The following is a 23,386-nucleotide window of genomic DNA, read 5'->3' as shown; positions in this document are numbered from 1 at the left end:
TGAGAGGCCTCAGGAACAAAATGTAAACATTGATTATCTGCTGCTGTGGAATGCAGCAGGTGCATCTGTGATTGGTCTCATATGCTTGTTTTCTAATTAATGGCCAATTACAGTCAGCTGGCTCAGACTCTGTCTGAGACAGAAGCTTTATCATCATTCTTTCTGAGTCTATTCTTAGCTTAGCTAGCCTTCTGGTGAAACCTTTTCTTCTATTCTTTTAGTATAGTTTTAATGTAATATATATCATAAAATAACAAATCAAGCCTTCTGAAACATGGAGACAGATCCTCATCTCTTCCCTCATCACCATCACAATTTGCAGGAGGTGATGCCCAAAAGGGCCCAAATCCTGTCAGGAATGGGGGAATTCCCTGCAGGTTTGCAATGCCCACCCTGACAGGGGCTGGGGGTGGTGCCCTGCAAGGGTTGGCTCAGTTATTGGGCGTGAGCCTGGTAACACAAAATGAGCACATCCTTTCCCTTCCTACCACGAGGAACCAAACAAACCAAGCTCTTCCTGCAAGGCTTGGATTCCTTGTTTTTCCCGTGCTTTCCTTGCCTTATCTGAGATTGAATTTTCTGAGATGGATTTTGTGGGTTTTGGAGGTCAGGAGGGGGTTCCAAAGCCCACTTTGCACACCAGGGGGGTGGTGAGGGATCATCAGCACAAACAGAGACTTCTGAGCTGCTCTGAACCTGACCTGGGGGCAGCTCCTTTGGGTCTGGGAACAATCATCCCAGAAAAACACCACCAGAAGGCAAACTGCAGCTTTATGGAGGCAAGGGAACAAACCTGGAAGCTGAATCTGTGCTTTTACCTGGCCTGGATGCTGCTCCCCACAGGAGGCACCTTTAGCAAAGTTGGAAGTTGCTCAGAATGAAATTTCTCACTGGTGTTTTTGTACAGAGCTTCAGGAACCCAACCAGGAGATCCCCAAAGCCCAAACCCTGAGTTCCTGTGGATGATTTGGGGGCTGTGCTGCAAAGCAAGGGGACTCAGTGCAAGGATGAGGAAAGAGCAGCCCATAACTTTCAGCCTGCTTCACTTTCCCAGCTGCTGGGAACAGGGAGAGGTGATGTGGGATAAGCAAATCCCAGATCAGGTTATTCACCAACAGAATTGGCAGTTGTGGGATTGCCTTGGAAGGGAAAAAATATTGATTTTATTTAATTGTTTTGTCCTCTGCTGCATGCAGTAGCAGTAACCCAGCCTAGAGCTTAATCTGTGATGCTGTACCTGCAATCAAAAACACCACATCTGTTGCACACCAAAGAGATTTAAGGCACCTTTCTGGAAAGCCAGGGCTCTTTGAAATATTCATGAATCTTCAGCAGTTTCCTAAGATACAGAGGAATGTCAAATAATCTCCTCTTCTGTAACATTCAATACCTTGAGCTGGAAAACCTTTGCAAGATGGAAATGCCCCCTTCCTTCTCTCCTCAAGACACTGATGGTAATTCCTGTGCTGCAGATCAGGTGTGGGGCTGGGGTTAATTTAATGGGGGTGTCACTGCAAAGGCTTCAGTGCAAGAGGCTCAATAAAAATAAAGCAGATTTTAGTGACAAGGGGAAGGCCTGAGGTGTCAGTGCCATTCATGGGGATCCACGTGGAGCTCTGGAAAGCCACAACTGCTGAAGGCAGGAAAGCTGAGTGGGAGTGATGCCTCAGGTTGGAGCTTTTGTATTTTTCACATTCTGTGCTGCTTTAGTGTGTGGGTCTGGGTTTCACATGAGGGGATGGTGAGCTGTGTGCACAGAGCAGGGAGACAAAACAATTCCTGCTCCAGCTGGGCACCAAGGACAAATGACCCAAATCTCAGCCCAGGAGCACAAACCCCGTGGGCTGCAGAGAGAAAAACAAGCAGGGTGGGACTGCCTGGGCTAAAGCTGGGATGGGACAATGAACTGCAAGGTGCAAATGGAGCAGAACTGATCCCAGGGACAGACCCCGGGAGCGCTCGTGCATTTTGGGGCCATTTTGGGTCATCTTGGGTGCAGCCCTGGCTGGGCTCTGGTGCTGCCCAAGGTGGATCCATGGAGGAGATGCTTTGGATAAATCCCTGCTTTATTCTGGGACTCTGCCCAGCCCCTGCTCCAGGGCAGCCTGCACAAGGCATCAGGAGGAATAAATCAGGGGCAGAAAGGGCAGAACTGGGCTTTGTGCTGCATTCAGCAGGGCTGGAGCAGGGGTTTCTTGGAGGCAACCTGACAGGAAGCTTTGGATGGGGAATGCAGCAGGCACTGAGGTAAACTGCAAATTTAATGATGTTTGCTGTGAGGACAAGCCCTGAGGGGGATGTCTGACAGTGTGGAGCCACCATGCAGAACAACCTGCAGAGCTGCTCATTACAGAACAGCCCAAGCCCACATGGGAAGTTATTGCCTGCTCTTCCCTCATCCTTGCACTGAGTCCCCTTGCTCTGCAACACAGCCCCCAAATCATCCACAGGAGCTCAGGGTTTTGGGCTTTGGAGATCTCCTGGTTGGGTTCCTGAAGCTCTGTACAAAATCTCCATTCTGAGCAACTTCCCAATTTTGAGACTGCTGAAAAATTTTCCAATATTCTAATTTTAAACTTTCTTCAGAATAAATCTGTCTCTTCAGGAACAACGTGGATTGAGGTTTTGCAGATCTGTCACTGTGAATTATAACACTTCCACCAGGACTTTCTTCAAATCACAGCATTATTTTCAACAAATTTATTTTAAAACTCATCAAAATATTGATTTTGAGGTTGGAAGCATCTCAGCATTTTTCATTATTGCACCACATCCCTTCCTTTTACAACCAAATCGATGCATTAACGTGGCCATCTGGCATGGCACAGAGCAGGGAGGGGAACCAGCTCCATTTCCAGTTTGCCTTTGTTTCCTGGAGCATTTGGCAGCCCAAGGGGTGCAGTTGGCTCTTGTGTGCACACAATGCTGCTGTTCCTCAGGGAAGGAGGTCAGTGGGACACAGAATATTCATAGAGGTCTGGCTTGGAGAGTCTGGAAGCTCAGAACTGAGCTCAGCTACAAGAGCCTGGAGCCCAAGGCTCAGCTGAATACAATTCTGCACAAATTGCTTTGTGTAATAGATATTTCTGTATGTCTGTGTATTAACAGATGTAGAATTCAGGATGGTTTGGGTTGAAGAGACCTTAAAGCTCATCCAGTCCCACCCATTGCCATGGGCAGGGACACCTTCCACTGTCCAGGGTGCTCAAGGGCTTATCCAACCTGGCCTTGGGCACTTCCAGGGAAGATTTCTTTAATAACCAGCCTAAATTCTCCTCCTCCCATTTTGTACCCATTATATATATATATATGAATGTGTATATATACCTAAACACATCTATATTATAAATAGATGTATTATATATCTATATGACATATTATACATCTTACATACGTATAATATATACATAAATTACATATATGTTAAAAATTACATACTATATATGTGTATATATATAAATACATATATCTAGATATATAGATATATAGATATATCTACAGATCTATATTTATCTATAATAGATATAAATAATATATAAATACATATATCTAGATATACATATATATGACATATACATATTACAGATGTATAACATATACATAAATTACATAAATTACATATTATATGTGTATGAATATATATATATATGATTTCTTTTAATAACCAGCCTAAATTCTCCCTCTTTCAATTTGTACCCATTATATATCTATGAGTGTATATATATACATATATATATTATACATACATGTATTATATATATATATACATGACATATTATACATATTACAGATGTATAATACATACCTAAATTACATATTATACATATAATATATATATATACACATGATGTATATTTTGATGAGTCCCTGCCAGCCCTGCTGCTGCCAAATCCCAAAGTGATGGAACTTTTCCCTTTGAATTCCAGCTTCCCCTCAGCTTGGTCCTAAAGCAGAGCATCACCCTGGGATCAATCACACTCTGAGCTGGAAAACTGAGCAGCCCCTGTGCTGCCCATCCTCTGCCCAGGGCTGGGGCTGTGGCCCAGCTCCACTTGCTTTTAGGTCACAGAAACTCATTAAATTCTTGAAACTCATTAAATTCTTGCTTTAGCCAAGCATCTGGCATTCCCTGAATTCCAGGGATCCTCCTGTGGCAATGAGGAGCAGCTCAGCTACCCCATGGTCCCCCCGGGTCTGGCATTTTGACCTTTGTCAGGCACAGAGGTGGGAATATCATTAACCAAAATATTCCACTTCCCTGAAAATGCTGCCAGGGCTCCATCCCTTCCCCTGCTCCCTGTATTAAAATGAAATCCAAGCACATCATGAGGAAAACCGACACAAGCCCTCAGCATGTGAAAGATCAGTAACTACATTCTAGTTTATTGACTGCAGTCAAGTTTTATTATGCCTCAAATAATTAAATACTGCAACCATGACATTAAAAATACAGGCCAATTTACCAAAATAATTGTATTCTGAAGATTATGTACATATTATACATTTTACAGTCTCATGTAAACTTTTTTTTTATACATAAGGTAAATCTGATTTATGGTAACTAGAAAACCCAAAATATTCACTGACAAAAATCTTCCTATGAAACATAAGCACTGGATCTGGGACAATTAGGAAAATTGCAATGAATGCAAACCAACTATAAAACATAATATAATCAAGTTAGTAGAAAAAATGAATTAAATTACATTCATATAAAAAATTGAACTGAAAACATTGCTATGCATCATTATTAAAAAAAAAAAAAAAAAAGAACAAAACCAAAGGGAAAAACCCCCACTCCCTCTCTTTATATATTAACACAGCCTTTGATGGGGAGCTCCCCTGTGCCTCATTTCCAGCAATGGGGCATAGCCTGGGAAATCCAGATTCCCATTCTCCTTTAACATATATTAAATACCTAGTGTCTGTACCAATACAAATATTGTATAATTCATGCACTGGGATTATGTTCAGGGTAGCCCACACCAAGGCACAATTTTTGTGTCATTTTCCCCCCCTCCCCTCCCCAGGTTTCAGCATGCAGTGCTGGGGATGTTTGCTAAACAACTTCTGTGGGCTTTGGCTCGAGTCTGAGGCTCACCCTGGGGCTCACAGAAATCCTTCCAGCAGATTTTTGTAAATAAATAAGGAAAAAGAAGGTAAAGGCCTTAAGTTCAGCATCTTGCACCAACTGTGTCAGCTCAGCTACCACGCCCTCCAGGAAACATGGCACTGAGGCAACATCATTCTGGTTCTGGTCAAACATTTTATACATTAATGAGGACAAGGAGATTGCTGCTGCTGTAAATCTTCATCCCTGTGACAGCTGTAGTGTTTTGATTTGGCATAATGGAGCTCCATCTCTAAATTGGTTTTCAGCTCCCAGCTCCTCTCAGCACAGCCCCATTTGCATGAGCAGCCAGGTACTGCCTGTAATTGAAGTACCTGGGAATGCTCATTAAAATAAATGCATAATTGAACCGTATCTAAACAGCTGCCAAAATTAACAGCTGGCAACTTGGCTGCATTCTGAAGGCTTGTAAAATTTGCATATTTTATAACTGCTCTGCACCTAGGAAAGGCCTGGTCCTGCAAAGGGCACGGCCTGTGCTTGGCTTTGTGAGGTTACAAGGAATTTGCAGCCCTTGGTCAGAATAAATCCATGGAAGACAACGAGCTGGAGTGACTGAAGTCACCTGGATTTAGGCACTAGGAATGTTCCTTCAGTGGTGAGTGCACCTGACATGACACCAAACATTCTGTCAGGCCTGGACAAGGTGAAAGTGTATCCAAAATGGCCTCTACAAACCGTGCCCAGAGTTACAAAAAAATCCAACCTAGAGGATGTCTGGTTATGTACAGCCTGGATAGAAAAGAAATCCTAATCTAGAGTATCAAAATACTGTATTCATATAAACACAGGACAGCACCTAATAGAAAAGTAAAAAGTGGAAAACACAAGCTTTTCTTTTCTTTTTTTTTTGAAATTAAATACCCTAAAAAAAGTTGGTTAAAAAAAACAAAAACACAACAGGAATTTGTGTACTGGAAAAAGAAAAATGAAGGGAGGAACTACATCTCCCCTCGTCTGCGAGTTTTTGCTGCAACAGCTCTGCCTTCCTCCTCCTCCTCCTCCTCTTCCTCCTCATAATTTTCTTCATGAATTGCTTTCTGGTTGTTGTCTTCTTGCATTTCTTGCTCTTGGTCTGTCCCTCTGTTGTTCTTTTCATCTGCCTGATTGGGGAAAACAAAACAAAACAAACTTACAACAGATGCAGTGCCAGTTTCTTTATAGCTTATTTTAGGGCAGTGAAATGATTTTCAGCTGGAGTTGTGAGAGCTGATAGGCAGAAACAGAAAAAAAAAAAAGATTTTCCAAAGCCTGCAGGGAGCAAGAATTGACACAGAGATGGAAGGGTGAGCAAAGGAAGTTGGGACAGCATGAAATGTTCAGGTCTGTGGCCCAAAGCAAGCTAGGACAATTCTGATGCCACATCCCTGTGCCATGAGCAGTGTGCTCAGGGTTTGATCCTGGCTTGCACAGAACTCACAGTTTCCTCATTTTCCCCATAGGGCTCCTCAGCATTGTGCTCCAGCTCTCGCTTCTTCTCCTCAGTCAGATCCTCCTGCACCTGCAGAGCACAAGAGATGTTCTGTGTGGTTTAATTGCCCTTCAAAGAGTGGCCTGTGCCACAACCGGGCACATGTTCATGGATTTTCACAGAATATTTTTACAGAATGGTATTATGTGATATTCTTACAGAATGAAGATTCTAAAGAATGGAGAAGAGAGCAGGGAGAGGTTAAAGGAGGATAAAAAGAACCATAACCACCCAACAGTCAGGAAACTCACTTCCTCTGAGAGCATTTAACTTTTAAATACAATTCTCACAGACAATCTCTTCCTTGGAGAGAGTAAGTCACACTGAATGTCTCCCTGATGTTCAGCTTTTGGATCTCTCACTCCCCTCTGCTCTGCCAGCACATTCCCTCCATTCCATGCCCCACTTCCTATGTTAGGTGCAAATTTGAAAGAGGAATGTTTTGGAGTGAACTTGATTTCCTTTTGGGAAGTGCTGCTGTGCTTGTCTGCCCCAAACAGTGTCCTGTGAGCTGGGTCAGAGGCATCCATCACACCAGGGTCACTTTGGGAAAGATCTGAACAGCAATATTTGAGTCCACCCACTGAAGAACTGATCCCCACTGCAGCATCTCTTTTCTCTTAACTGTTCACTCAGTCCCTGCTCCCACTCAGCACAGTGGGCACATCCTTCCTGAGATGTGTACAAATGGTGCCTGGAAGCCAAAGAGCAGCTGCCAAAGGGCAGCTCTGCCCAGCTCCCAGTGGCCTGCTTGGCTGTGAGCAGCAGCATTTTGCTAAGTGCATCCCAGCTAACCCAAAGTGCTCCCCCATGAGGGAGTGACAGCAGCCAGTCCCAGGGATTTTTTTGAAAGGGGTTTTGTGGGAAGCAGAAATAGGAATTAATCAGGGACTGCTGAGGGGCTCAGGGTGGTGCCTGCATGGTGAGCAGGACATGAAGGGAGAAGTCCCTTCCCTCCCTCTCTGCTCCAGCTCCATGTGCTGCCAGCTTCCTGAGCAGCTCCACAACTGCAGCTTGGATTGCCCAGGAGGAGCACAGATAAATCAAAGTCACAGCTACAGAGTAAGTAAGTGGCCAAGGAAGCAGTTTGCTCAGAACTGCACTGTGTGATTAGAGATTAATGAGGTTTTCTGTGACCTTGAGGTTTCCAGGAAATTTTACTTGTGTTGTGAAAGGCTTAATCTTTTCAATTATTGCACAATTAATGCTGTGTGGCATGGAAGAGTAATGGATTGCAGCACAGGAGCATGAGTAACCCAGAGTGTATCCAGAAGGGGACGGCAGAGTAATGGCAAAGACTTCCCAGGTTTCAGAAGTCACACAAAGTGATTTGGGTTCATCCTGCAGTTCCCAAAGACACCAAAGAGTGTTAATGGAGCTGTGCTCTGCTGCCTGAGCCCACACCTGCCTTGGGTCTGCGTTCTTACCTCCTCTTCTCCCTCTTCCTGGTATTGTTCATCCACATTATCCTCCTGCTGGTCAGGATTTCCTGCCATCTGCACAAAGATCACATAAAAATTCAGATCTATGAGCTTGCCTAATAACCAGAGGGCTGAAGATTAAAGCTTCTTGTTCTGGAACTAAAGCTCTCTGTATAGCTGAAGTAACAATAATGGCAGGAGAAGTTTTAGTGCATTCATTAGCAGCAGTGAGAGCCCAGCTCTGTGATTTAAAGTTGCCCTGAATTAAAAAATAGCAGGAGGAATATAAGAAAAATCACTTCACAGAATAAAGCAATACTTTCCATACTAAGCAGGAAGACAATGGAATATTCACCCCACTGAAGACCAATGCCATAAAAATTCAGACTCTCTGTGCCTGGAGGAGTTTACAGCTCCAGCACAGTTGAAATGTGCAGCTTTAACCTCCTGAAGGAGCCCCAGAGGTGCCTCTTTTGCCTTTACCCACCACCAAGTGCTCCTCCATTCCTGGATGTCCTTGTTTCTGACCCGTTTCCTTGTGCTTCTCACTCTCCTCAGGCAGGTTTTCTTCTCTCTCTTGCTCAGCCTCTTCAAACTCATCCTCTCCCTGATTATTGGGGTCATCAGCAGGATTCACATCTTCCATGGCTGCCTTCTGTAATTCACAGGAGGGAGTGTTAAACACTTTCAGCCATGCTCCAGCTGTATTTTCTTTGAAAGAACAGCAGCATGGGCTGTCAGAGCCAGCTCCATCCCCACGGGCAGCAGCTGGAATCTCTGCAGGGACAGAGGTGCAGGCACCTGTCTGTGAAACCCACAGAATTCTGTCCCAGAGCTGCTGCACAGCCTGTGCTTACTGACCAGCTGACAGTGCCTGATAAGGCCATGTGAACACAGATAAGAGCTGAATGCTCACAGCTCCACAGGGCTGATGGCATCACTCACTATCAGCCTGTCCTGCTCTGTTGACCTTGGCTATGTCTACAAGAAAACAAAACACTTTTCACCTTTGCCAGGCTGAAAAGGAGCATTTTCTGCTTATCATTCAATAAAAGCAGTTTTGTATCTTTATAGACAACAAGTTAAAGATCCCTCAGAAATATTCACTGTACTTAATTTGCTGAATGGGAGGGGAGTCAGGAAGGTGCACTTGATGTGGACAGCCCCAGGCAAGCTGGAGTTTGGGGGAAGGCCCAGGGTGAATCTCCTGCCCCAGATCTCTGTGCAGTTGGTGTCAGGGCTCAGTTCAGTGCTGACCTACATCCTCTGTCAGGACCTCACACATCTACACTGACTCCAGCTGGATACAGAGCCTCTTGAGCTGGCCTTTCATTAATGACAGCATGAAAAATCCCATCCCCTCTCATTTTGACTGGGCACTGCTGGTATTTTTTGAAGTCAAATGTACCTGTTCAAGTCCCAGCTAAGACCAACTCCTTTATTCCACCGAAAGCACAGATCAAAGGAATGTGGAAATAAACACCTTGCTTCCCACAAGGGAGCTTTCTCCTTTTATTTCTTCCCAAATGAGTAAGGACACCTTTAAATAGATTTTAGATGCTGTTTTCAACTGTCAAGCCTGTCTTCCTGGCAGACCTCTGCTTATCTCATTTCTATAAGGTGCAATTATGTCAGACGAGACCTGTGGGTTCTCACTTCAGTAGCACTGCAACCCTCAGCATCTTAATTCATACTTACTGATTCATCAGCCTGCTGATTTTCTGCCTGATGTTCTGCTTCTTGCTGTTCATTTGCATTATTCTGATCATCATCTTCACCTTCATCCTGGTGCTGGTTGTCGTGTTCATAAGCTGAGGAATTTTTTAGGTGATTATTGTTTTACAGCAGTTTTTAGTTATCCCTTTAGGAGTCTCCTACAGACAAGGTTCCACACATGCTTTTAGCGGTGGGAAGCCTCTACATAAACAGATAATGCTCACAAAACTGATTTACTCCTAATAGGAAACAGAAATTAAAGAATCAGGCCAGGCTGGATGGGGCATTGAACAGCCTGGGCTAGTGGAAGGCGTCCCTGTCCATGGCAGGGGTGTGGAATGATTTGAGTGCCTTCCAACCCAAACAATTCCATGATTCTGTAATTTAAAGAGTTCAAACAAACCCAAAGGCAGAGCCAGGAGCATAACCAAGATCCACAGAGCCTGGTAATAACAGCTCAGTCAAAAGGACACTTTTCCTTTCAGGAATGTGGATATGATCTTTAGTAATTCCTCTATTTCACTCAGTCACTTCAGCCATGGTTATTTGAGCTTCTGGTTTTAAATTGCAAGTTTATGTTTCACTTGAATCCAATCTGGATATGAAATGAATATTAAAGTCTCCCATGCAAGGCAGCACACAGGGAGCCTGTGAGCATGGCAGGGACAGAAAATCTCTCTTACCTCCTTCCTCCTCCTGAATACCTTGCTCTTCCTCCCCTTGCACAATGTCCTGGTCCATGTTATCATAATGAGCCTGTTGGCTGAGAACATTAAAAGCCAAGCATCATTTTAGTTTCAAAAGTGTGCTTTCTGCTTTAATAAACAACCTCCCCACCTGCAGCTCTGCCTCTCTCAGCAGCTGCCAGAGCAGGCCCCAGTTTCATGCTCTATTATCTGGTGTTTTCTCACATCACCTTTCCTGAAAAATGCTTGATAGAACAGAGACTTGCTTGTGCTGCTACCCTGACTTTGTGTTGTGTCTCTGTATGTGGAGCCTGCAGTCCTGAAGGATATGGGTCAGGCAAAGAGCAAAGTCAGGACTCTGAATTTTAGGGAACAAAGCTCCAGCCCTTCAAGGAATGAGCCAACAGAACCCCCTGGAAATCTGCCCTGGAACAAGGGAGCAGAACAAAGCTGACAACACAAACCCAGAGCACGACAAGCCCAAGAGGGAGAGTCGCACCTGAGGCGGTTTTTGAAGAGTTTCTCCCCTTGCTCTGCCTGTCTCTGCAGCTGGAGCTCTCTCTCCTGGAGCTGCTGCTGCCTCAGGAGCTGCCCCCTGAGCCTCTGCTGCTGCAGGGACTCCTGCTGCTGCCTCAGCTGCTCGGCCTCCTCCGCCCTCTGCGCTCCGAGGTGCTGCTGCTCCAGCTGCTGCTCGTAGGCTGCTTTCTGCCTCTTGGTTGGTGTTACCTGCCACAGAAACGTGTTAGTCACACATTAAACATCCTCTCAGTGATCAGAAACAAAAAAGCTGTCCACAGGGAAAAACAAGCTCCATGCAATTACAGCAAAGTTATTTTTAAGTTTTTGTGTCCCCGCTTGAAGTTAAAACATTTCTTGGAACATAGACTGGAAGTGTTGGGGTGTTTGTGGAGTGCACAGGGAAGAAAGAGGAGATTGTGGGCTAAGGAAAGCCATGCTCTTCCTGTAAATCATAATAAAACCTCCCAACATATTACACAGTAAAAGGAGGTTTCGCTGACTGATAAGACAGCAAAAAGTTTCCATTGATTTAAGTGGTAATCTCAGGGGGAGCTGCTTTTAGCCTTAAGCGAGACACTGCACATCTTTTTATACTCAGCAATAACTTAGACTAACTCCAGCTTCACAGCTTAACCCACTGCTGCTGTTCTGACCCTCTGCAGCTCCTCAGCTCTCCAGCAGCAGCTCCTCATTACACCACAGTGACACACTTAATCTGCCAGGACAGAAGGTGTTTACAAAGCCTACAGCGAGACCAGTGAAATACATTTTCCATGCAGATCCAATCTAGGATGCAAATCCAGGTTTTATTTGCTGGTTTTATTTAGAGCTGCACACTGACTTCCCCTGGCTATTTCAGTCATGTTTGTCTGGAAGCTAAAATTCCCTGTCAAACACCAGTGAGCACTGAGCTGGCAGTGTGTTTGCAGAGGGCAGGTACCTCTGACAAGGAAACACTCTGCAATTTGCTGAGATGCATCAAGTTACCAAAGCAGAGCAGTTCTCCATCCCAGCCTCCCTCTCACCTGCTGAGTTCTCCATCAGCTACCACAGGCCTCAGGTTTAAAGTGGGAGACAGAATTCAGTCTGCTGCTCTTTTTTTCTCTTTTTTATTTTCCATCTGCTGCTTTTGATCAGCAGAATTAATGTTCATTAGGATCTGGCCAGCACTGCAGAACAAGTGTGCTCGAGTTGAGCCTGAATCCTATCGCATCCAAGTGCTTTGAATCCCAAATTTTCTATAAACATGACAGTAATTTCATCTAAAAACCAGCGAGTGCTCTGAATCCCAAACTCTCTATAAAACTTTATTCTTCCTAGAAATAGGTGACTGCAATACAAGGCCAGCAGTGAAAAGAGAAGCCTCCATTCAAACAGCAGATTTAATCAATTAGAAATGAGCTCCCTACCTCTGAGTGCAGGTGATCACCCAACATGTTGGTTTCCTCTTCCTTTTGTTCCTGCTTTTTCCATTCGTGCTCCTCTGGGGCTTGGTCCTGCTCCTCCTCCAGGCGCTCAGGCTGCCCTGCCTGCTCCATTTCTTCCTCCTCAAGCTCCTTTTTGCGTTCCTCTTCCATCTGCTGTGCCCGCTGCTGCTCATCCTCCCCAGCCTCCTGCTGCTCCTGGATGTTCAGCTCCCTGGCATTCTGGTGAGCCTTTCCCTGCACGAGGAAAGGCTCAGCCCTGTCCTGCTCCTGGCTCTTTGCTTCTTCTCCCTCCCTTGGCTTCTCATTCTGCAAAACAGACACGGGATTATGTGTGTACAACACATTTATGGATTTCAGTTTCAAGAGAGCCAAGGACAGGCTTGGATCCTTTATGCCAGCCCAGAGCTGTTGTCAGCAGGGCCAAATGCCTGGTTTGGAGTGAGCTCCTCCTGCCAAATGGGGTCATTACCTGGTTTGTGGCTCTACAGCTACACAAGGTGTTGTACAGTTCCACCACAGAGTAAGCTAAGCCTCATTTTAGTTGAAAAATGAAAAACTTACAATTCAACAAAGCCAGCTTTGTGTTCTAGAGACACAGTTTAATGCTGGCTTTGGCAGAACTGGGTTCACGGCTGGACTCAAAGATCTTAAAGTTCTTTTCCAAACTAAATGATTCCATGATTTTTATTTCTTGTAGAAATTCTTGTAAAACAAAATCACAACTGTTTTTCCTTAACTTCTTCATTTACTTCTAGATTACACGTTTTCTGCTTGAACCTTGGTGTGCCAATTTTAAATACACTGACTTCAATGTGCTACTGGGACCTTATAAAAACTCTTCCAAACTTCTAAAAGCTTTCTGTAGCATTTGAGATAACTCAAATTTTAGATTTCATATTTAAAAAATATAAATTTTGACTTGTAAAACAAAACCACAACTGGTTTTTCTTTTCTTTTTCATTTACTTCTAGATTACATGTTTTCTGCTTGAACCTTGGTTTGCCAATTTTAAATACACTGACTTCAATGTGCCACTGGAACCTTACAAAATAAATATTTATTAAAAACGTCTAAAAGCTTTCTGTAACACTTGAGACAGATAAAATTTTAGATTTCTTATTTAAAAAATATAAATTTTGACTTGTAAAACAAAATCACAGCTGGTTTTTCTTAACTTCTTCCTTTACTTCTACATTACACGTTTTCTTCTTGAACCTTGGTGTGCCAATTTTAAATACACCAATGTGCCACTGGGACCTTATAAAATAAAAATCTCTAGAACTTCTAAAAGTTTTCTGTAACACTTGAAATAGCTAAAATTTTAGATTTCTTATTAAAAAAAATTAAATTTTGACGTGTAAAACAAAATCACAAATGGTTTTCCTTAACTTCTTCCTTTACCTCTAGATTACACGTTTTCTGCTTGAACCTTGGTGTGCCAATTTTAAATACACTGACTTCAATGTGCCACTGGAACCTTACAAAATAAATATTTATTAAAAACGTCTAAAATAAATATTTATTAAAAACTTCTAAAAGCTTTCTGTAACACTTGAGACAGATAAAATTTTAGATTTCTTATTTAAAAAATATAAATTTTGACTTGTAAAACAAAATCACAACTGGTTTTTCTTAACTTCTTCATTTACTTCTACGTTTACTTCTGGATTACACGTTTTCTGCTTGAACCTTGGTGTGCCAATTTTAAATACACTGACTTCAATGTGCCACTGGAACCTTACAAAATAAATATTTATTAAAAACGTCTAAAAGCTTTCTGTAACATTTGAGACAGCTAAAATTTTTTTATTTTAAAAATTTAAATTTTGAGCAACTTCTTAAAACAGCTGGCATAAATACACACAAAACTGGACTAGGCATGTGAGAAAAGACCATCATGAATAGATTTCCTCACCGCTCAATAACTCAACCACTCCTCAGCGCTCCCCTCCAGCAGTGACAGGGGTGCAGAGCCAAACCCCCTGTCCTGAGGGACACCCAGCACCCTGTGCTGGCTCAGCAGCCCCGCTGGGCTCTCTCAGCCCTGTACCTGCTGCTGCTGCTCAGCCCCAGCCCCGGGGGGCTCCGGGGGGCGGCTCTGGGGGGACGGGCCCCGCGCCTCCGGCTGCTGCTCCTTCCCTCCTTCCTCCTTCTCCACGTCTTGGAAACTTGGGATTTTTTTCAGTGTGTCCTTCAGCTGTTTGTACTCTTCCACCTGGGTCTAAAGCCAACATGTTAATTATAGTGTGTCCAAATTAATTTCTTAATCAAATGTAGTCACCTTGAAGTGAAGTTGCTGGCAGGACATGTAGGACAAAGCTTGATATTCCAGGGATGGGAGCTTTTAAAATATAATTTTTTCCTCCAAACATTAAATGACACTGATCCATCAGGATCTTATCAAAGTGCACATGCAGACCAAAGTGTATTAAAAACATCTCTGTGGGACAAAGAAGAGGAGTTGTTTTATTCATGCCAAGCAGGAGAAGTGTCAGAAGAGGATGATGAAGCTTTCCTGGCAGACTAAAGTGAGGGAAGTCAAAAGCACCACAACTTCTCCTTTGCTGGTGGAAAGAAGTGCAGCTCTTTCAGAAACAGAAATTTTAAAGTACATCCACATGTCATGAAAATGCCAAGTGCTCAACATTTAGACAGGTGTTAGACAAGACAACAGCCAACATACAGAACTGAGGCAAAGAAAGTCACAGTGGTGAAGAGTAAGGGGATAAGCAGAAGGGAAAAAAGAAAAGAAATAGAAGGAAAATGTAAATTTCCAAAGGCTTCCTGAAATGCAACAGTAAAATGTTGGAATTTGATTTGCTCTTTAACTTTGGACAGGATCGGGAAGCTTTAATAAAAATCCAGCAAGGTTGGTACCCCAATCCCTGACTCTGCAGTAAGAAGATTTCCAATTTCAGAGGATTTTTTGGGGTGGGCAGGGTGTTTAAGAGCTGATCAGCTGCACACACACAGGTGCCACACCAGAGAATTTCCCTGCTGCTCCAGGGGACGTGTGAGTGTGTTTGAGAACCTCCACAAGCCTAGGGACCCCTAAAACAGAATGGCCTAAAGGGAAAGCAGAGTGCACAGCAGAGTCACTAAAATGAACATTCTGAGTCAATGCCACAGCTTAAAAGGTGCTGATACTGGCAGAAAACAGGGTTTATTAAAATATATAATTAATCTGCCTGGCTGGGAAAAAAGCACTATGACCAAAACACTTTAAAGATTTGGGTTAGTGCAGTATTGACTACTGGTGTTCAATGTCTAGAACACACCCAGAAATAGAGGGATCATTAATGGAGCTGGGAAGGAATCCCTTGGGGACTTTCTGCAGCTGGTTTGCAGGAGAAACCACACAAAAGTGTGAAATGCCCTCTGTTCTCAAGGCCCTTCCCTGGAGGGTCCCTGTGGGACAAATGTCCCAGCCTGGCTGCAGACAGAGGGGCTTTGTGTGACACAGGATTTCTAATTAAAGACCTGAATCAAAGCCAGGAGAGTGGGGAGCTTCCCTTTGGGCTTGGTGAACCTCAGATCAGCCCCTCCACGTGGCCTTGTGGAATTTCAGATGTTATCAGCACACACCACACAGCAAATGTGGCCAGTGGGAGAAGAGCTCAGAATTAGCTGCCAGTGTGGGTTAGCACTGCAGATTATGATTCTTCAGATATTCAGTCTGTGAGGGACCTTCCTGATCTTTCCCTGTTTTTTGAGTATCTTACACATATTGACAGGCACAACAGCAGAACTGGGGGAAAAAAATTCAATGCTTCTAATGCTGCTAACGATTTTGTGGACTGTGAAAATGCCTAAATGAAGGAAATCAGTCAGGAATAAAAATAACTTCACACTGCCTCATTGCCTTTCCCTGTGATCTTTCACCAAAAGTCTTCCTCTGCTCCAACATCACTCCCACTTCCAGATTCCCTGTGGCCTCCACAGCTTGTACTGGCACAGCTGACTGAGCCTGCAACAGTTTGTGCTTCATGGATAGTTCACTTGAAAGTGACATTTAAGGAACTTAATGCTGCTGGTTCTAAAAACTAATCTGAGCTGCACCTGGAGTTTTCATACTTGCACACACATCTCCATCTATGTTCTGCTGCTGCTGTGGCTCAGAGCAGCTCTGGCTGCCCCTGGAGCTCTGAAGTGTCCAAGGCCAGGATGGACACTGGGCCTGGGATGGTGGAAGGTGTCACCATGGCAGGGGTGGCACTGGATGAGATTTTTCCAGCCCACTCTGGAATTGCATGAAAACCTCACAGCCTCCCCAGACACAACCAAGAAGAGATCTGGCACCAGCAGCCAGGGCTCAGAGACAAATGTGAGGGTCAGAGTGCAGGGTGCTCACAGCAGCTCCCGCAGAGAGGACAGAGACAGAAAGGCACTGACAGCTCCCAGGGAAGCAGAGACTCCTTTGCCAGGACCACATGCACTGCTGGGCTGGCCCCCAGCCTGCTCTGTCCCCTGAGCCCTCTGGGGAGCAGCCCCTCTGTGCCATGCACTCCTGGGTCCCCATGCCAGAGGCACATGCAGCACCCTGCAGCCAGCAGAGGTTTGGAGACAGATCTGGGAAGCTGAGAGCCAGCAGGAGCTGCTTTCCTTCTGACCTGAGCAGCAGCTAGTGCACTCTTGTGGTCTTCCAATGTCACCACAAGCTCGTTGTGCTGGGACAGTAAGTTCTTATGCTGTTGCTACACAAAAAGAAGAACATCACATGTTTCACATAAAGTTCATTCTAAAGATCACTTAGGGGGGGTTTGAACTAGGAAGATAATTCAATTTATTTTGAAAAGAAAATCCTTAGCTGGAATTTATTTATTTCACATATTAAACAGGCAGAGGAAGCAAGCACACCAGGGAAGGCAATTTGAAGGCCAGGATGTGCATAACTAAAATAAAATTAAAAGTAGGGGTAGATGTTGATGGACGTTAAAAAAAACAGATGGAAAACATTAGTTTTGGCATTGAGTTTTGCCAATGAGTTTTGGCATTGAGTTCTGCCAATCAAACCTGATTTTTAACTTGTGAAACCAAATCCTGATTTTTATACTAAACACTTTTTATTTTTTTTATGGGCATACACCTAAAGTGCAGGTGGCCAAAGACAAATCCAGTCCAGCCTTTTCCTCTCCTTTTTCCCACATAACAGAAACTACAAATCTACAGCGCAGCCTGTTCTGGGCTTGGGAACACTTGGGAAATTTTTTTCCTCATGATCTTGAAAGTGCTTCTCAGAGCAAGGCCTACCTTGACATCCTGCAGCTGGGTGTGAATGTCTTGGTGAGCTTTTCTCAGCTGCCTGTTCTCCTCCCGTAAGTTATACAGGGATTCTGTTGAAAAGAAATGAGAAAAATACAGAGTTTAAACCTGGCTGGATTTGTAACACCAGGCTAAGCACTAAAATTAAGACTATAACACAATCTACATAAGATCCCACACGAGTCCTGTAGTAAAAATTAGGTAAAATAATTGTATGGTTTGTTTTTCTTCCCTCTCCTATTAAAAGCTGTCCATTTTCAAGCAGAAAATCATAACATTTGGTGAAATTTTCTATCAGTGCACCCAGCGTGCACCTGGAATTCTGCATCACTGCTCCTGCTGGGTGCTGCAGATGGCAAAATTCCCTGTGGAAATCTGAATCCAGGAAAGGCACAGAGGAAGGCACCCTCCCCTCTTTCCCCACATCACACCTGGTGAGTGACAATTTTCTGTCACAGGACCCAGCTATTCCTTTGGAAGGGTGCCCAGATGGCTCCAAAAGCTTCTGGGATCAGGGACAGAGGCTTCTATTCCCACTTTTTACATGATGTGGATGTGGAGCCAACAAACAACTTCTGCCTGCAGTGCAGACAAACAGCTCCAGAAGCAACCCCTGTGTTAGGGACAGGTGGCAGAGAAGGCTCTGATGAACACAGCCCCATCCTTTTGCTCCATGGAACTGTGCAATGAGGATGGAAGAGGCCTGAAAACTGCCCAGAATCTCCAGCAGGAAACTGTGGATGCCAAGAGTAAAAACTGAATTCACCACCCAAGTGTATAGGGGCAATGTGCTCCAGAGGAGATGGCACATACAGGGAAAAAGGAGATATAAAATGTAAATAAAGTCACTTCAGAAAGGGGCACAATTACATCTCTGCTAGCAGTGGCAAGTATTCTTAGATTGCCTTTCAGCTACAAACAAAATGAGGCAAACCTTTTTTCCCAGGTTTATACCAGTCTTAGAATTAAAAATTAAAGACTGATTCAATAACCTCTGACACTGAACAGGCTTTTAAGTGCTGGCTTTTTTGCTACTTCTGTGACCCAGACAGAAACACAGAGCACATACAAACAGATTTCAGAGAGAGGCCTCAGAAAATCATCAATAAAATGGAACTTGTCAGGAGGCAGAAGATGCACGAACGACCTGTGAGTGAGAACAGAGAAAATGTCTCTCTCACACCACACAAAGCCAAACACCCAATTTAACGTGGGCAGCCAGACACAGGTTAAATTTACCCTTCAGCTTGGAGATCTCCTGCTCCTTCTCCTGCTGCAGCTGTAGGTATCTCTCCTTGTGATCACTGAATGTCCTGCTGAACTCCTCTCCCTGCTTTCGGTGATCTTCCTCAAGGTCAGCGTGCTGTTTCTTCAGCTCTTCGTGTTGACTCTGCAAACACCAAGTTGGGACACTGGAACAGCTCTGTATCTGCAGATCTGGCTAATATTGTCTTTGGCAATTTGTTTAGTAAGTGCAGATGAATAGGAAGCATTCATAACAGGAAGGTTATTATTCAAAGCATGCACATTGCAGCTCCCTCCAAACACAAAATGATCTCTGTGACGAGCAGGCTCCTCTCCCAGGGCTGTGTCACCTCACCCCAGAGCTGCACTGTCCCCCTGGGAGCTGCTGAATGTGGCTCAGAAAATCCCTACGTGCCAAACTTCAAAAGGGCTGATAAGTCAGCCTTCCCTACAAGTAATTGCATCTGATAAGATTGATTTACCCACTGGAAAGCCTGACTAGGAAAAACTGCAGGAAACCAGATTTTAATTGTCAGAGGAAGGCCCTGTCCCCACCCTGGCACTGTGCAGTGGTGCCAGAAGGCAGCAGGCTGTGTCCCCCCAGCAGAACCAGCAGCAAGGTGCTCTGCTGCCCCAGTCACCCACCTTCAGCATCTGGTGCTGCACGCTCAGGGCGCTGTATCTGCTGTTGGAGTCTTGCTGCAAAACAAAAACACTCCTGTGAAACCCCTGACACCCCCTGAGCTCTGCACACACGGCTTTGGGAGTCACCAGCCAAGGGAGGCACTCCCCAGGACACAAATCCATCCTTCCCATGGCTTTGGAGCTCCCCAGGACACAAATCCATCCCTCCCATGGCTTTGGAGCTCCCCAGGACACAAATCCATCCCTCCCATGGCTTTGGAGCTCCCCAGGACACAAATCCATCTTTGGAGCTCCCAGGACACAAATCCTCTTTGCTGAGCCCCAGGACACAAATCCATCTCCCCCTGGTTTGGAGCTCCCAAGACACAAACACATCCCTCCCATGCTCGAAGCCCCCAGGTCACAGAATCCATCCTACCTTGCTTTGGAGCTCCCTGCAGACACAAATCCATCCTTCCCATGGCTTTGGAGCTCCCCAGGACACAAATCCATCCCTCCCCTGGTTTGGAGCTCCCCAGGACACAAATCCATCTTGGAGCTCCCCAGGACACAAATCCATCTCTCCCTTGGTTTGGAGCTCCCCAGGACACAAATCCATCTCTCCCCTGGTTTGGAGCTCCCCAGGACACAAATCCATCTTGGAGCTCCCAGGACACAAATCCATCCCTCCCCCCTGGTTTGGAGCAGAGCAGGCTCCCACACTCTGCACCTACTGCAGCAACAACCTATTTTAACTCCTGTTCCTCAGCTCCCAAACTGCTCCCCAGTTTCAACATGAAATAGCCATAAAATCCTAATTTACTTGCTTTATAAAGAGTTCTTTACAGGTTTCTGGGTCCTCTGCCAGACAGAGCTTTCCTTCTGGCACTTGGTATATAAAACAAAGTTTCTTGATGTCTTTATGCTTTCCAGTTCAAAGCCCATGTGTTAGAAAGCTGTCACTGTTATTTTCCCTGGGGGCTAAGCTACAAAAAGATTTCTAACACCTTCTTATTCCCCTTTCCCCTTAAATAAAACAACATCACGTTTGAACTACCGTAATATAAACAGGGGATTATTTTCTAAATTAATTTTCTGGAGAGGTATTAGTATCTCCCACTATAGCTCAAATAATTAGGAATTGGAGAGCACTTATGAATGCAGAGTAGAACTGGGATGAGTGAGAGCTCTTTCAATTAGTATTTTGCAAGATCTCTTCCTTTGAACAGTCATAATTGCAAAGTATTTCCTTTTCCTTGCAACTCAAATAGCATCAGCTATTAAAAACTTGTTCTAGGCATGATGACTTACCCTTCCTTTATTTAGTGTTTCCTGTGCTTCTAGTTTATAAACAAGAAAATCTGCAACATAAAAGGGAAAGTAATGATGAAAAAAAAACGCCAGGAAGATGAGAATCTGGGCTTGAATAACTCGACTGTTGAGTACATAAATTCTCTTCAAGAGCTGAATATTCATGCACAAACAATTTTCAAAGGATTTAAAAAAAAAAAAAAAGAAAAACAACCTATGGAGAATTTGACAAAATGAGCAAATTCTCAAAATGCAGAAACTTTAAAAAGTTTCATAAAATATTTTCAAGTAAAGTTTTCATACCATAGTGAGGGGTGCAGAGTTCAGGCTCAAATCTACAGATGGGTGATTAAATCTGACACATGAACTCTCTCAGCAGAGGCCCAAGAGAATCATTCAAAAAGGAAAAGGGCATTTATTAACTGTGTATTCTTGGAAATAATAAAACATTTCCTCATTTATTTCTTGACCTCTGTCTGTTTGCAGGGTTTGAGAAGGTGCCTCCCCTCGGGCAGCAGCGGGAGCATTCCACACTAGGTGGCACCAGAAACCCACAAGACCTGCACAGTGAGAATCACTGCTCACTCCCTGTCAGCTCTGCTAACATTTTTAATTTAATAATTTTAATATTTTTAATTCAGCAGCTGAGGCCTCAGTTTTAGGAAGAACAGAGGCTCTACCCTGAGAATAGCAGTGAATTTAGAGCCTGGGGAAACTCAGAGGATTGAATCCTGCTGAACTTCCACAGAGGGCACACAGAGGTGTATGAAATGCAATTTGTGTTTGCCTCACTCACACCTAGAATTTAGTTTTAATCAGGAAAGGTGTATAAGTATGTGCTCACCCTAAAAACATCTAAAAGTACTGATTCCAAGTTTAGTTCCCAGTTGATGGAATGCAGGAAAAGATCCCAAGGTTTTGGTACAAGTTTTGAAATTTTGGCATACCAGGACAGGGTTTACACATGCCCATACCCCACATACATGTTGGGCTTTTATGTACATGGATACAAACCCATTCTCTGTGTTTATTACTTCATATTGCAGTCAGCTGTAAATAGTATTAAAGAGATGATTGCTTTTAAATAGATCTGATTAAAAAAGATTAAATAAAGAAGAACAACACAGCTCTGCCAAGTGGGTCATAATACATTGCTTATATATTACCAAGTGATTTAAAATTGAAGAAAAAAGATTAAAATTGAAGAAAAACCATTGATATAATCAAGTTAAATATCAAAGTGAAAAGTACATTTTTACCTTCCTTTGCTTTCTTATGTTCCAGCCTTTCCTTTTGCAGTGACTTTTCTAATCTTGACCGGTGCTCATACACAACTGAAAAGAGAAATTTTGTTCACAATTCATTTCAAAAGTAACACACACAAACCTCACCATTCACCCCAACACGCCCAGGGAGTGTTGGCACAGAATGCACCAGGAAAATACAAGTGGAATGAGGTCATGGGATAAAGGGCTGTTTGTAACCCTTGTGACAGTAACTTTTTCCCTTTTTGCTCCCTTTATCGATCCCAAATCCTGGGTTATTTGCATGGCTAACACAGAATGTGATAACCAGGTGAGGGATTTGTTTGTGGAGGCAGCCAGCTGTGGTGGAGCTTCCAAAGGCTCTTTGCTTCTCAGGAATGCAGGGACATTTTCCACGTTTCCATCCTCCCCTGCCTTGTTTGCACACAGACAAGGAAATAGGACAGGGCAGCTCTGCTGCCAGAGCAATTCCTGGCAGCACACAGAGTGTCACAGGGAGGGAAGGGAGATGCCCAGGGGCAGGACAGCTCCTGGAGTTCAGCAGCTGAGCCATGGGGAACCTGGGAGTCACCCTAAATTCTTCCAAAAACTGGGAATGCAGCATTCCTCTGCACTGCCTCCCCAGAAAAATGACTCCCAAGGACTGTCCAAGCTGTGCTTGCTTTGCAGACACCATCCCAAAATGGGGTTTACATTTATGGCTTTGTTTGTTGTAGCCAGGTGTGTTTAGTTCTGGCACAAAGTTCCCCACTTGGGAAATGGTTCCCCATTTTGCTCTGGACATGGAGTTTGGGATGTGGCACATCACTCCCTATTTACCCTTCCTCACCTCTCATTATCTGAAACAGCCAAGTTTGCAGCAAAGATATCAACTAAAACACCCGGAAATTACAATTATACATGTTTAAACTCAGTTTAACACAAGTATCTTTCACTGCCCAAATTACAGTTTGCATTCTTTTAATGAGTTATTAATTTGTAATAAAACAATGAGTGATTTTTCCATCAAAACCAGGAAACTCATTGTCTGAGAATAAACCATTGATGAATGCAAGCCTTCAACAAGAAGCATCAAATAAAGATTTGTATCAGCAGTTACAGAAAACTCCTCTTGCACCTTAAAACAAGTTCTTAATTCCACCAAGGTGCATTCTGCAGCCTTATCTCTAAGTGTTTATGTTTTAGCTCTGAAGCTGGATTGCTAATCAATCCCTGGCACCTAGCTCCACTTTGCTATTTATCTTCTAAAGTCAAGGGCATCAGTCAGGATGAGCCAATGTATCAACACCCTCTGGAAGGGAACAAGCA

At 44.0% G+C, this 23,386-nt stretch overlaps 1 protein-coding gene across 2 annotated transcripts in view; it reads right to left on the bottom strand.

The window, feature by feature from the left end:
- Positions 1 to 4,395: 4,395 nt before the first annotated feature.
- The window catches only part of GOLIM4 (golgi integral membrane protein 4), a 30,357-nt gene continuing 11,366 nt past the window's right edge, over positions 4,396 to 23,386 (bottom strand). The window contains exons 2-16 of one of the 2 annotated variants that reach the window (XM_064721103.1): positions 22,073 to 22,147; positions 20,814 to 20,863; positions 19,524 to 19,577; positions 18,873 to 19,023; positions 17,622 to 17,704; positions 16,982 to 17,065; positions 14,422 to 14,592; positions 12,354 to 12,677; positions 10,925 to 11,151; positions 10,423 to 10,502; positions 9,722 to 9,834; positions 8,511 to 8,678; positions 8,030 to 8,098; positions 6,552 to 6,632; positions 4,396 to 6,234 (exon numbers count right to left, since the gene is read on the bottom strand). In XM_064721103.1, the coding sequence (XP_064577173.1) occupies positions 6,073 to 6,234; positions 6,552 to 6,632; positions 8,030 to 8,098; positions 8,511 to 8,678; positions 9,722 to 9,834; positions 10,423 to 10,502; positions 10,925 to 11,151; positions 12,354 to 12,677; positions 14,422 to 14,592; positions 16,982 to 17,065; positions 17,622 to 17,704; positions 18,873 to 19,023; positions 19,524 to 19,577; positions 20,814 to 20,863; positions 22,073 to 22,147 (1,892 nt within the window). In that variant the 3' untranslated portion in view covers positions 4,396 to 6,072. The remainder of the gene's footprint in view (positions 6,235 to 6,551; positions 6,633 to 8,029; positions 8,099 to 8,510; positions 8,679 to 9,721; positions 9,835 to 10,422; positions 10,503 to 10,924; positions 11,152 to 12,353; positions 12,678 to 14,421; positions 14,593 to 16,981; positions 17,066 to 17,621; positions 17,705 to 18,872; positions 19,024 to 19,523; positions 19,578 to 20,813; positions 20,864 to 22,072; positions 22,148 to 23,386) is intronic. The other variant, XM_064721104.1, reaches the window with a different exon arrangement.

The sequence above is a fragment of the Zonotrichia leucophrys genome, chromosome 9 (assembly GCF_028769735.1).
Source record: "Zonotrichia leucophrys gambelii isolate GWCS_2022_RI chromosome 9, RI_Zleu_2.0, whole genome shotgun sequence".
Classification (NCBI taxonomy): domain Eukaryota; kingdom Metazoa; phylum Chordata; class Aves; order Passeriformes; family Passerellidae; genus Zonotrichia; species Zonotrichia leucophrys.
The sequence above is the reverse complement of the archived record's forward strand: the minus strand, read 5'-3'. Positions and strand labels throughout refer to the sequence as shown.